The sequence below is a fragment of the Ursus americanus genome, chromosome 4 (assembly GCF_024610735.1).
Source record: "Ursus americanus isolate L20-20 chromosome 4, mUrsAme1.1.p, whole genome shotgun sequence".
NCBI lineage: Eukaryota > Metazoa > Chordata > Mammalia > Carnivora > Ursidae > Ursus > Ursus americanus.
In genome coordinates this window covers 36,509,781-36,524,764 of record NC_142130.1, presented here as the reverse complement: position 1 = coordinate 36,524,764, position 14,984 = coordinate 36,509,781, and the positions used below count along the sequence as shown (strand labels likewise).

Sequence of the window (14,984 nt, the reverse complement as noted above, 5' to 3'; positions counted from 1 at the left end):
GAAAAAAGGGCATCATTAAGAGAGTGAAATGGAGGACAAGGAAGAGATATTTGGATTAATTGTATCTGACAATGGACTCATTCATATGCAGAGTGTAAAAAGAGTCTCATGAATCATCAATAAGGAAAACACAAATAATAGAAAAAATGCAGAAGAAATTTGAGTATGTCGCAAAGAAAGATGTATAAAAGACAAATATATTTTCACATATATATGAGAAGGTACACAACTCCATTAGTAATGTTGGTAGGGTTTGCAAAGATACTGGGTACCAGGAACTCTCATACATTGCTGTTAAGAGGGTAAATTGTTGAATCTACTTTATAAAATTGTTAACATTATTTACTCCATATGTTGACACACACTACAACCCAAAAGTTTCATTTCTGGGTATATACCCAATGAAAGGCAAGCATCATGTGTTTCAAAAGATAGTAGCATTATTTGCAATGCTAATGTTATATTTAAAATAGCCCCAAACTATAATAAAAGATGTCCATTAGAGTAGATCAAATAAACATATCCTATGTTTATCATATGAACATATCCTATGTTTATCATATAAACATATAGTAACATATGTAGATCATATAAACATATTGTAACATATCCATTTGAATTCTACAGCAATTAAAGTGAAAAACTATATTTACATGTAACAAGATATACGAAAAAAGCCAAACATCTATCAAAAACAAGCAAAACTGGTATTGAAAGTCAGATTTGGGGAGACAGGAAAGAGTAGCAATAATTGGCAGAAGCATGAGGCAGCTGCTTGTAACATACTATTTCTTGACATAGTGGTGGTTATGTGGGATTGTTCACTTTGTGATAATTCACTGAAGTGTACAATTATGTACACTTTCATTTATGAGTGTTTCACATGAATAAAAAAGTATAATATAAGATTTTTACAAATTGAGTAATTTCTAGAAATTTATCCCATAAATATATTGCATATTTTAGTGCAAATAACTTACGAAGGATATTCATTGTTGTATTGTCAATAGCCATAGACTGGAAGCAACCTATTGTCCATTAACAAAATTCTAGGTAAATAAATCAGATTACACATAAATATTGTGGAGTTATTTTTAAAAATTCACATCCCATGGATTTACATAGAATAAGTACCAAAATATCTAATAAGGTTTAAAAAAAATCAAGGTACATGATATTATTTATACTACGCAACATTGTTTATCTGTAATATGCTATAAACATCCAGAGTACATTTTTTTAATTCCTACAAATTGATAAGAAAAAAATTATCCAATTACAAAATAAGCAAACTATATAAACAGGCAATTCAGAGAAGTGCATGGCCAGTAAATATGAGAGGATTTATAACTTCACTAGTAACAAGTAAAAAAAAAAACTGAGACAACAGAATGGCAATTTTTATCTGTTATATGAGAGAATTTTTAAAGATTGTTAATATTTTCTGTTAACAATATGAGGAAATGATTCTTTTTTATACATTTTATCTTTTAAAATAAAACTAAGCTTATCTTTTGACCCTAAAATTCTAATCTTAGTGAAATTTTTACAATTTCTGGACTCACTTATTCAGTTTGTAGAAAGATGTTCTATATTACATATAATAACAAAACATTTGGAACTATATATAAATGTCCATAAATAGGAAGATGCTCTTTTCAAAAACATGTTACTTTTGGGTTTTTTTTATTATTAACCTTTGGGTTTTTTTTATTATGTTATGTTAGTCACCATACACTTCATTAGTTTTTGAGGTAGTGTTCCATAATTCATTGTCTGTGTTTAACACCCAGTGCTCCTTGCCACCCTGAACGTGCCTGATCTCATCTGATCTCAGAAGCTAAGCAGGGTCGGGCCTGGTTAGTACTTGGATGGGAAACATATTACTTTTTTACCTTAGAATACAATGCAACAGTTAAAGAACACAGACAAGGAAGTATGTCTTTGACATATTTTTGTGAAAATAAGAAAGTTATAGAACAAGTACATGCTTGTTAAGACATGGAAAAGAGCAAGATAGGTATAAAAACTGTTAATGGCAATCATTTTTGAAAGGGGGATTGGCATACAGTGGGCCAATTAAGGGGACTTTCATCTTATATTTATTGTTGAAATTATTAAAGTAAAAATAATTTTTTAAGTTTAAAAAAAACTAAAAAAAAGAAAACTTTGTTTTGTGCCTCTGAACATACTTTCCTTAGGGACTTGGGAATGTGAGTTGATGAGAATCATCAGACACCAGAAATGGTTAGAAAATCTTGGACCTATGGTATGTGATCAATGACTTGAAAATCATTTGAAAGTATAAATATCAAAATTGATACAATGCAGCAAGGTAACAGAACAAGATGTGTGGAGAAAAAAACAGGGTGAGAAATCAAAGTAATTGAAGGAATCTAATGAGAAGATTAAATGTGAATAGTTTACTTTTATTCCAAAGATAGAAGCAATTATGTTCTTCTATTATTATGAGCTCTTCATACTCCCATAATTTCCAGAGGATAAAGAGCCATAAAGTTTTGATGGTTAGGCTTAGTGGAAGCTCTGTTTTTTTTAGTTACTGAGATAATTAAGTGCAAAGTTAAAGAGCCTGAATGCTAGAGTCAGATTCTTTGGGATTCAAATCTTAATTCTGTTTTCTAGCTCTTGAATCTTAGGAATGTTACTTAAAGTTTCTGTGTTCAATTTCCATATCAGTAAAATGAGATAAAATGTTGAGAGGATTAAATGTATTAACACATATAAGATGTAAGTTTTAGGGGCACCTGGCTGACTCAGTCAGTAGAGCATGTGATTCTTGATCTCAGGGTTATGAGGTCAAACTCCACATTAAGCATGGAGCTTACTTAAAAAATAAAAATAAAATAAAATGTAACATTTAGACTCAGAGCAGGATACACATGACATATTCAAATAGAATAATTGAGGAGTTTTTAATTGATGGGATCTTATTTAGGATGTAGAAAAACACGAAATAGTGTAGTATCCCAGGGCTAGAAAGGATAGTGCTTCATTACCACCCATAAAATAATAACTTGAAGACATAAATATTACATTATTTACCTGAATAAAAGTAAACCAATAATAGAGTGATTTTATCTAACATACAAAAAGAATTTATAGATGAGGAGAAAATCAAGATGGCAGAGTAGAAAGATTCTGAGTTTAAGTTCTTCATGGACACACCAAAATTATGGCTACGTATAGGACAGCTCTCTCTGAGAATGACCCGAAGACTAGAAGAATAACTCTTACACAATTGAGCATATAAAGGAAAAGCCACACGGAGACAGGAAGGAGGGGAAGAGATACAGACTAGTCAGGACCTATATGCCCAGAATGGCAACCCCCAAGTGGCAAGGATATCACAAAGGCAGGGGTACTCCCTGAGGAGGTAGGGGTTAAGGCACCACATTAGGCACCTCTGCCCTGAGGACCTGCACTGGGAAGATGTGCCCCATAACATCTACCTTTGAAAACCAGCAGGGTTTAACTCTGGGAGAGCCATGAGGCTATAGGAAAATGAGACTCTGCTCATAAAGAGCCTGTGCACAAACTCATTTGCACCAAGACGCAACAGAGAGGCAGCAGTTTAAAAGGAAACTGGGCCCTACTTGAAGGAGATTTATTGACTAATTTTAGGATGTGTGCTGGAGGGACAGGATCTGTAGCAACTTTCTTCAGGAATAGATGCACTTTTTTATATTCCTCTTCCTAGCTAGCCTGGTACTGGAAGACACCATTTCCAATACTCTCCATCTACCTTGTTAGCATTACCCATCCCACCCTGGTGTTCCCTTGTGGGCAAATCACCAATGCAGCTACAACAGTCATGGCCAGACCTTGCAGACAACCATAAGAGAGGCTAGTGCCCCCCAACAACATACTCAAAGAAGCTGTAGCCAGGCCTCTCAGCCAGCTGTTCCAGGGGTCAGCCCATCTACCAGTACACCTGTAGCAGCTATAGCCCAGCCACAACAGAATGAAACACAGAACCCACACAGGGGACACCCCGGAGCACCTGGTTCTGGTGAACAGTTGGGATTGCACTTCTGGGCCACACAGGAAATCTACCTAAGGCCACTCCTTCACAACTGGGAGATATAGCTGATCTACCTAATATGTAGAAACAAACACACAAAGTCAAGCAGAATGAGGAGAGGAATATGTTTCAAAAGAAAAAACAGACAAACCTCAGAGAAAGAACTAAATGAAACTGAGATAGGAATCTACCTAATAAAGAGTTCAAAATTATGGTTATAAAGATGATAACCAAACTTGAGGATAAACAGTAAGGCCTCCAACAGAAAGATAGAAAAATATAAAAAAGAGCCAGTCAGAGCTGAAGAACACAATAACTGAAATGAAAAATACACTCAAGGGAATCAACAGCAGATAAGATGATGCAGAAGTACAAATTAGTGATCTAGAAAACACAGCACTGGAAATCACCCAAGCTGAACATCAAAAAGAAAGAAGAAATTTAAATTGAGAATAGTTTAAGGGACCTCTGTGACTTCAAGGGTACTAACATTCACATTATAAGAGCTCCAAAAGAAGAATGAAAGGGGCAGAAAATTTAATTGAAGAAATAATAGCTGAAAACTTCCCTAACCTGAGGAAGGAAACTAAGATCCATGTCCAAATATCACAGAGAACCCCAAACAAGAAGAACCCAAAGAGATCTACACTGAGACACATAATAATAAAAATATCAAAATTAAAGAGAGAATTTTTTTTCAGGCACAGCTAATTGGGTAAATTTATTAACACTATCTTAGACAGGGTTTGCGGGGTAGAATATAGTTTTTATCTCCAAGGCCGACTGCACCAATTGGTAGCAACTTCCTATGGAGCTTTTTTTTTTTTGTTATGTTCAATTAGCCAGCATATAGTACATCATTAGTTTTTGATGTAGTTTTCAAAAGCAGCAAGAGAAAAACAACTAGTTACATACAAAGGAACCCCCCCCCCCCATAAGGTTATGAGGTGATTTTTCAGCAGAAACCTTGCAGGCCAGAAGATAGTGGCATGACATATTCAATGAGCAGAAAAGAAAAATACATACAACCAAGAATACTCTATCTAGCAAAGTTTTCATTCAGAATTGAAGGAGAAATAAAGAATTTCCCAGACAAAAGTTAAAGGAGTTCATCACCACTGAACTGGCTATACAAGAAATGTTAAAGGGACTTCTTCAAGTGGAAAAGAAAAGGCCATAACTAAAAGTAAAAAATTATGAAAGAAAAAAACCTCACAGGTAAAAGCAAATATGCAGTAAGGGCAGTGGATCAGCCACTTATGAAGCTAATATAAATGTTAAAAGACAAAGTAGTAAAATCAACTGTGTCTGTAATAATTAGTTAAGAGATACACAAAATAAGAAAATACAAAATATGACATATACTTAAAATGTGGAGAGGTGGAATACAAATATAAATCAGCAATTTAATACTAACTGCAACTTACCTGGGGTGTTAAATATAAACGTCATGGTAACCACAAAGCAAAAACCTACAATAGAAACACAAAAAATAGAGTAATCTAAACATAGTAAGGTCATCATTCACAGGGAAAGACAGCAAGAGAAGAAAAAAAGAACAAAGATGAACTATAAAAACAATTAACAAAATGACAATAAGTACATACCTATCAATAATTACCTTAAATGTAAATCAACTAAATGCTTCAATCAAAAAACATAGGGTGGTTGAATGGATAGATATAAGAACAAAACCCATCTTATACTGCCTGTAAGAGACTCACTTCAGACCTAAAAGCACACATAGGCTGAAGGCAAAGGATACAAACTGAACTAAAACAAAACAAAACAAAATAATGCTTGTGTCACAATACTTGTATCAGAAATGAAGTTTAAAACAAAGATTGCAATAAAAGACAAAGAAGGGCATTACGTAATTTTAAAGGGATCAGTCCAACTAGGGGTAAATATCTATGTTATTTGGAACAACATGGATGGACCTAGAAGGTATCATGCTACATGAAATGTTTGAGAAAGACAAACACCACATGATTTCACTTACATGTAGAATCTACAAAACAAATGACCAAACACACACACACATATACACACACAAAACCCAGAAACAGACATAAATACAAAGAAAAAAACCTGGTAGTTGCCAGAGGGGAGGGGGTTGGTAGGTGGAGCAAAATAGGTGAAGGGGATTAGTGGGTACAAACTTCCAGTTGTAAAATAAATAAATCTCAGGAAGGAAAAGTACAGCATAGGGAATACAGTCAATAATATTGTAATGACTTTGTATTTTGATAGATGGTAACTACACTTATGTTGTGCATTGTATAACGTATAGAATTGTTAAATCACTTTGTTGTACACTTGAAACTAATATAACATTGTCAACTATACTTAATAGTCCATTTTATTCAGGTATTATCTATAATAATGTAATTGTTTAAACAGAATTATTTAATATAAAATGTTAATTTCTTTGAACAAGAAAATTGATATGGGAGGGGCTCCTGGGTGGCACAGAGGTTAAGCGTCTGCCTTCGGCTCAGGGCGTGATCCCGGCGTTATGGGATCGAGCCCCACATCAGGCTCCTCCGCTATGAGCCTGCTTCTTCCTCTCCCACTCCCCCTGCTTGTGTTCCCTCTCTCGCTGGCTGTCTCTATCTCTGTCGAATAAATAAATAAAATCTTAAAAAAAAAAAAAAAAGAAAATTGATATGGGAAATTTAGGAAATTAAGTTAGGCTTCTTATGAGAAAATAAACCTAAGACATACACAACCTACAAAAATACTGTCCAATAGGTCTTTCTGCAATGATGGAATTGTTTTATAATCTGAGCAGTCCAATATGCTACTGCTAACCACAGTGAGCACCAAAAATGAAGCTAGGACAACTAGGAACTGAACTTATAACTCTATTTAAGTGTAATTAAGTTACATTTTAGATGAAAATTTAAACTTTTAAAATTTAAACACAGATATTTTTAACATTATTTTTACATGGTGGTATATCAGGGAGAAAACAAAATTATTTTTAAGACAGAATTATTAAACCAGTAATTTTCTGAAGTATATTGATTACAAATGTTACATGAGCTTTTTTCCTAAGTACATACCAGTAACAAAAATTTTAAGGTATTTAAAAGCAAAATTTTGTTTTCCCCAAAATCGTTGAACAAACTCATATTTAAACCTGTTTTTCTGAGTTGGTGCTTTTAGAAAGAAGAGCAATTTCTTAAAGCATCAACATATTCGAAGATTTGAAATAGAAATGTATTTTTAAAATATTTGATTTTCACTTATTTTATATTTATATAAGTGTTTATACATTAACATTGTTCATAAATGCCAAGTAGAGCAGGATGCCCATAGGAATTTTAGAGACTTTCTAATCTGGACTTTTATTAATTTCTATATATAAATATATTTTGTTCTTATAAAATAGAAAAATTTATCAACTCATAAAATTTAGAAGAGCTAATTTTAATAATTTTAATATAAAGTAGACTTTAAGATAGATGTTAAATAATTAAAGAAACAAAGATAAGATCAATAAAAATTATTTTTATTATAAATTCCAAATCTTGAAAATCTCTTCTTGTTGGTTGGTATTTTCTTTTGAATTTCCTTACCAACAAGTTATTGGAAGAAAAAATAATCTCACTTTTTTCCCCCTCAGTGAAATCATTTTATCTTTAAGGCAGGTTACCCAAAATACCCAATTTTAAAAAATCTTTTCTCTATCAACTCCTTCTCTCCAGAACATTTTAGAGACTAGAGTTTTTAGACTCTACTGTAATTCTCACAAACTGTCCTTTTGGTAGTAATTAACTAAATACTTATTAGTGTTACAAATACTTTACTGAGGTATGATGTATATAAAATAAAATTCACCAATTTTAAGTATGAAATAAGAGTTTTGACAAACATAAAAGACAAATTCAAGTCATGTAATCACTAACAAAGTAATGATATAAAAATGATCAATCACCTCCAAAGGTTCCTTCCTGCCCCCTTGCATTCAATTTTCAGCCCTCACTTCCAGCCTCTCAAATTGACTACATTTACCACAATTTTATATAAACAGAATCATAAATCATAAAATATGTGTTTCTTTTCATTCACTTAGCATACTGCTTTTGTGATTCATCCATGTCATGTATATCTGTGGCTTGTTCCTTTCCACTGCTGCATTATCCATTATGCAGATATACAAAAATGTGTTTATACATTCACCATTTGATGGAAATTTTAGTTTCCAGTTTGGGGCTTTATGACTGAATTTGCTATTAACATTCAGGCACAAGTCTATGTGTAACATTTGTTTACATTTTTTTAATTTGGGTAAATAACAAGAGTAGAATTACTGGGTCATATGGTGAGTTCCATTGACCCTTGACTGACATAAGTTTGAACTGTATGGGTCCACTTATACATGGATTTTTTTCAATACAGTACATATAAATAATAATATAATGTATTATATTATGTATATATATATATGTATATATATATATAATAAATAAATGTAAATATATGTTCCCTTAAGATTTTCTTAATAACACTTTTTTCTCTAGATTATAAAAATATAGTATATAATACATATATAATAAATAAATGTAAATATATGTTCCCTTAAGATTTTCTTAATAACACTTTTTTCTCTAGATTATAAAAATATAGTATATAATACATATATAATATATGTGTTCATTGGCTGTTTATGTTACCAATAAGGCTTCCAGTCAACAGTAGCCTATTAGTAAAGTTTGGGGGGAATCAAAAGTTATACATGGATTTTGACTGTGTGGGGTAGGTGCCTTTAACCCCTTGTTGTTGAAGGGTTAACTATATATGTTTTTAAGACAACCTATTTTTTAAAGAGGTTATATTATTTTGCATTTCCACCAGCAATGTATTAGGGTTTCAGTTTTTCCATATACTTGTCAACACTTGGTATTGTCAGTCTTTTAAATTTTATCTACTTTGGTAGGATCAGTGATTTTAATTTACATATTCCTGGTGACTAATGATGTTCACCGTCTTTCAAGTGTTTATTTCACATTTGTATATCCTGTTTGGTGAAATGTCTGTTCAAATCTTTGCCTATTTTTTTTAAAGATTTCGTTTTATTTTAGATAGAACAGGTGTGAGTGGTGGCAGGGAGCAGGGAGGGACAGAGGGAAAGGGAGAGAATCTCCGGCAGAGTCCATGCGGAGCCCAACTCGGGACTCCATCTTAGGACCATGAGCTTGTGACCTGAGCCAAAACCAAGAGTTGGACACTTAACCAACTAAGCCAACCAGGAGCCCCTCTTCTTATTTTTTTAAAGAAATCAACTTGAATTTTTGTGTACCATGGAAGGTAAAAGTTTAGGGCTTTTGTTTCACATCATTTATCAAAAAGAATATCTTTCCTCTGACTTGTCATAGCATTTTTGTCAAATATCAGTTGACCATTTATGTGTGTTCATGGCCATTCTTCTGTTTCATTAAAATTTATTTTTTATCTTTATTTCAATACCAGCCTGTCTTGATTCCTATAGCTCTAGAGTAGGTTTTCGTCTACCTTCTCAAATATCTGCAATATACATTTTTTAAGACTTTATTTGAGAGAGAAATAAAACAAGCAGGGCAAGGAGGAGCAGAGGGAGAGGGAGAAGGAGACTCCCCACTAAGCAGGAAGCCCAATGTGGAGCTAAATCCCAGGACTCCAAGATCATGGCCTAAGCTGAAGGCAGACATTTAACTGAGCAACCCAGGTGTCCCTATTTTATTAAGCATTTTTAATATTCTTGTTTGTACTTTTTGTCATATGTTTCATTTCTAGGTATGTTTCTGTTATTTTTTTCCCTCTGGTTATCAGTCATGTTTTCTTAATTCTTTATATGCCTGCTACTTGTTATATAGTGGACATTGTGAATTTTACGTTATGGTGGTATTTTGTTGATTCTTTTTAATAGTGTTGGAGATTTTTCTGGAAGGCAGTTATGTTACTTAGAATCATGTCTCTAAGCTTTTTTAGGGTGGGGTTCAGAAGAGCCTTTAGTTTATGGCTAATTTGCCCGCACTACTAAAGTGATACTACTTTTATCTGCCTTTTTTGTGTATTAGAAAATCTCAACAGTTTGGCTGGGAGTAACATGAAATATTTTCAGCCTTTTGTGAGCTTTGGGAATTGTTCAGCTTTATCTCTTTGGTTGTTCTTTCCTGAGCCTGGGGTAGTTTCTTCACATGGATGTTCTAGAGAACCGTTCTATAAATCTCTGGTATACTCTCTCTCTCTGCGGTTCTCATTTCTGTAGTATTTTATCCCATAAATTCTGACTGCTTTCACAGCATCAGACTCTGATGTCTTTCTTCTCAATTCAACATGACCACTGATGTTTAAATTTCTTGTGCTCTAGCCTGAGAAATCTCTCCATTCACTTAGGACAATTAGTCTAAATTAAAATACCTAGATGCCTGTATTGAAATGTTCTAAAATGTGGTGATAATTGCACAATTCTAAATATATTAAACTGTTAAGAATAAACATATTAAAAACTGCATAACTGTATACTTTATCTAAGCCAGTGAATTTTTATGGTATATGAAATATATCTCAATGAAACTGTAGAAACAAATCAAACAAAACATAGAGAATACCTAAAGTTGACCTTGAATGTTATCCTTCTCTGAGCCCGTCTTGCCTGTTGGCCAATATGTGAAAACTCTTGCTTCATATAGTTTTGTCCAGTTTTCTATTTAAGTTAGGAAATTAGATCCAGTATTCTTTCTAAGTTTAACAACCATTGCCTGACCTCCCCAACCCTAAGGTATAAACTTTCTAGTATGTATGTATATATGTATGTATGTATGTATTTTAAAGATTTTATTTATTTATTTGAGAGGGAGATTGAGATAGTGAGAGAGAGCACAAGCTGGGGTGGGGAGAGGGAGAAGCAGGTTCCCTGCCAATCAGGGAGCTGGACACGGAGCTCGATCCCAGGACCCCCGGATCATGACATGAGCCCAAGGCAGAGGCCCAACTGACTGAGCCACCCAGGCACCTGTCTAGTATTCTTATTTTTAATTAAAGATAAAAATAATTATTTTGGTTGGTTGTAATACATTCTACTTTCCTGTTTTTGTTTTTTCTCAGTATTCCATCTGAGAACTCTATCATACCTGTACAAGTTTATAGAGATTAACTTAATTACTTAATATTACTTAATGTAATATTTATAATATTGAATTTACTTAAAATATTAGGATCAATTCTACTTATGTATGGAAATTTTTCAAAGTACTTTAATAACAAATTTCTGATTTGGTGTTCATAAAAGCCATGAGAAGTAGATCAATCTAGTAGTATAATTCTCATTATAAAGTAAAGAAACTAAGGCCTGGCAAAGTTTGTTTATTTTTTTTCAAGGTCACCTATAAATCATGGAGATGGAATCTGCTGACTTTTGTAACAATATTTTTTTTAGTTTCCAAAGTCTGTCTTATTGAAGATGTAGAACTCTAGGTGAAATAGCAAAACCTCTAGTATGGTAGAACTTCTTTCTTTTTACTTGTAAAGAAGGTTATGTGGTGGAGTAGAAAGAACTAGACTGAGAGTAAACTGATGATTTGTTAATCAGATTCAATCTAAGTAATAAAACAACATGGAACTTACATAAAATGAGCAAAACAACAGTCATGCAACTAGTGTCTGTTTAGTTTAGGGAGCAAAAAGCACAAATATACAACTGTTCAGTTAGAAGGCATGTTGTAAACTGAGAAAAGAGTTTGTGTAAGCCTAATGGTTAGGCTGACCAACATGCCTGCTTAGGGATACCTGGGTGGCACAGTTTGTTAAGCGACCAATTCTTGGTTTCAGCTCAGGTTGTGACCACAGGGTTGTAAGATCTAGCCCCACATCCGCTCTGCACCAAGCATGGAATCTGCTCGGTATCTCTCTTCCTTCCCTTTTGTGCCTCCTGCTTGTGTTCTCTCTCTCAAACAAATAAATAAATCTTCAAAATGCCTGCTTAGTAGAGCTGTTTTAATTTCTCAGGAGAAATTAATCAAATGGTGTTTGTCTTTTAATAAGTAGGACAGAATAAAGAACAAGAGAGTGAGAAAATCTTAATTTTTTACGAATGAAAATTATATCTGTTTATATTTACTATGGTCAAAACCTTAGATATAGAAAGTTAATTTTATGTAAAATTTTGTGTTAAATATATACTAATAAGAGACATAATCTGGAGCTTAACAATTATAATTTTATTTTTAAAAGACATCTAATTATATATCTAACCATCTATAGTTATTAAAGTGTGCCATTTTTTAATGTATTTCCCCATTGCATAGCAAAAAGATTTTATATGATTCTACTATAAAAACATAAGGCCAAGTTCAAGAGCAGATTGGGTAATCACTACTTACTAAAAAAAACTGATGATAAAATATGACTGCAGTGGTCATGCCTACTATACAAGGTTCACCTATCCTATGTAAAGGCATGATATCCTTCCTGAGATTATACCAATCATGATCTAACCTCACCAACCCTAGGGCATTACTTTCTAATTATCTTATTTTTATTCAAAGATAAAAATAATAACGATTGCTATGATACATTCTAGTTGCATATTTTTTTTTTCTCTCAGAGTTGCGTTTGGGAACTGCAATGGGTTGGCTGTGGTGGATTTTATACAGAAGACAGTACTATTAAGCATGGGGACCATTGACCTATATAGATCAAGTGACCTATACCAACGTCAACCACGGTCTCCTCGAAAAAACAAGCAGTTCATTGCAGGTAGGAGATAAAACAAAATGGTTATGAGCTTGATTAGTTCATCTATTTTCTTGCCTGTAGCTTTCTTAACTTTCTTCTATGATACTGTTCAAATGCATGGCAATATAAAGTCAACATAATTTATAATATGAAAATAAAATTGGGCAGAAACATAGTGAGAATCTTTGAAAGGGTAAAGGAAGTGTTTAAACTTCAATTTGCTGTCAAAGTTAGGAAGCATCTCAAGTTTCTTAGGTCAAATTCCTAAGAAATAACAGAAAATAAGAAGCTATTAAATATAAAAATGCTATGAAAATCAGGTTCTGTAGTTGAAAAATTTGCAATGGTTGTATTTAACAGGATAATTTTCTTCTAATATATCTGGACCCTTTAAAAGTATAATTATTTCACTATTTTTAATTTTTTTAAACTCCATATTAGCTGTCACCTCTCCTTGTTGGATGGTGATTTTCCTGAAGGCATTTTCACAAATGCAATAAACATTATTAATTAACATTGTAAAATGCTATGAAAGATCACATTTTGCTTGACAGGACCAATAAATTAACTATAAAAGAAAAACATATAAGGTTAATTAAGATATAAGCAGAAATAATTTCTATATAATGCCAAATTTTGATATGCCAAATTATCCAGTTTACTGAAATTTCAATATTTATCCAAATAGTTGGCTTTTGTAAACAGATAAAATTTTGTATATTTTCTGTACACTGACGTACTATAGTTGATAAAAAATTAGTTGAGCTCAAAGATTTGCAGATGGAAATACATCTATAGTATTATGTCTTTAGTTCTATTAGATTTTGTTTTTTTTAATCAGTTGATTTTAAAAAATGAGTTGATTATTAAAGTCTTTATTAAATATACTCATGTAAAGGATGTTTTAAACTAGAAAGAAAACATGATAATAGGTATTATTTTCTAAATAGCAAGCTTGCCAAACTTAATATTTGAATGTTACAATAAAAGAAGTTTCCTTTTTGATTAATGAAAAATTAACTTGACATAGTGAAGTTCCCCCTTTTTGTTAACCTTTTTTTTTTTTTTTTTTAAATAAACCTCGACCTTTCCACCTTGCTAATTTAGACGCTTTTCAGGAGCACAGAATTTCTCCTTCAGAACTTGGAGTCTCTTTGTTTTCTGTTAGGGATCTCAGCTTTTAGCAATATCTTAGGAATGCTGGAAAATTCAAATTCTATAGGTTCTGCCTCTACCATTTCTGGCTTTTGAAAGGAAGGCAGAATAAGAGAAATTGTGCATGCATATACCATAAGATTCCCTCATGATTGGGAAAGAGAATATTGATTTTTGAAAGTTTATGGACTCTAAGATAGGAAGATATTAGGGGCTAGGAGGCGACATTTGTGTGTTGAAAGCACAAACTGAATTAGAAAAACTGTGGATCCTATGACAGCATCTAAGTTACTGGATATACACAATGGGATGACAAGGTGTATTTGTGACAAGCATAATAAAACTGTTACTTAATTTAAAGTTATTGAGACTCAATTATGATTAGAGCTTAGAATTTTGATGACTTTAAAATCAGGAAAACTGATGAAATCATAAACTTTGTTCATATTTAGTGTATAAAATCACTACAATGAGTACTCACTTTATGTTATAAAAATACCAAAAACTAAAATCCCTAAGCTTTACTGTTAATACCAAAGATTAAAGACAACCATTTTGATTTTTATGAAGTTACATATTATTTACAAGTAAAATAAGTTTACTACATAAAATGAATATGAGAAATATGACATCTACTCTTATAGGATATTTGATTAAATAAAATTACTACAACACTCTCATCATTCATCTGTCATCTCTTTCTAATTGATTTATTTTTTTAATATCTCCTTTCTAATTTGATTACCTAAACTTGCTGCAATTTCTTCATCTTGGCTGTTCTAGATTCTGGTATGCTATCACTTCCTTTCACTTTAGACTATTTCTCTCTCTTTCCTCTGCCTGCTGCTGATGCTGATGTTCTGGCATGTTCCAAAGACAACTTTTGCATGCGTGGCCTGTCTAACCTTTATCCTGATTTAACGAAACGGATCCGTACTTCCTATCAGAGTAAGTTCTATAAAGGTTAGGCAAATAGCTTTTTTAAGTCTTAATGCCTGGTTAAACTCATACGTCTCTGCTTAGTAATGTGTTTTTAAAAACACATTCAGCATGCATGCAAATT

The 14,984-nt window shown here is 32.7% G+C and overlaps 1 protein-coding gene across 1 annotated transcript in view; it reads left to right on the top strand.

Annotated features, from left to right (window-relative positions):
- The window catches only part of STXBP5L (syntaxin binding protein 5L), a 429,230-nt gene that overhangs the window by 324,304 nt on the left and 89,942 nt on the right, over positions 1-14,984 (top strand). Inside the window, exons 19-20 of the mRNA XM_087861601.1 lie at positions 12,636-12,787; positions 14,798-14,869. Coding sequence (XP_087717727.1) covers positions 12,636-12,787; positions 14,798-14,869 — 224 coding nt within the window. The remainder of the gene's footprint in view (positions 1-12,635; positions 12,788-14,797; positions 14,870-14,984) is intronic.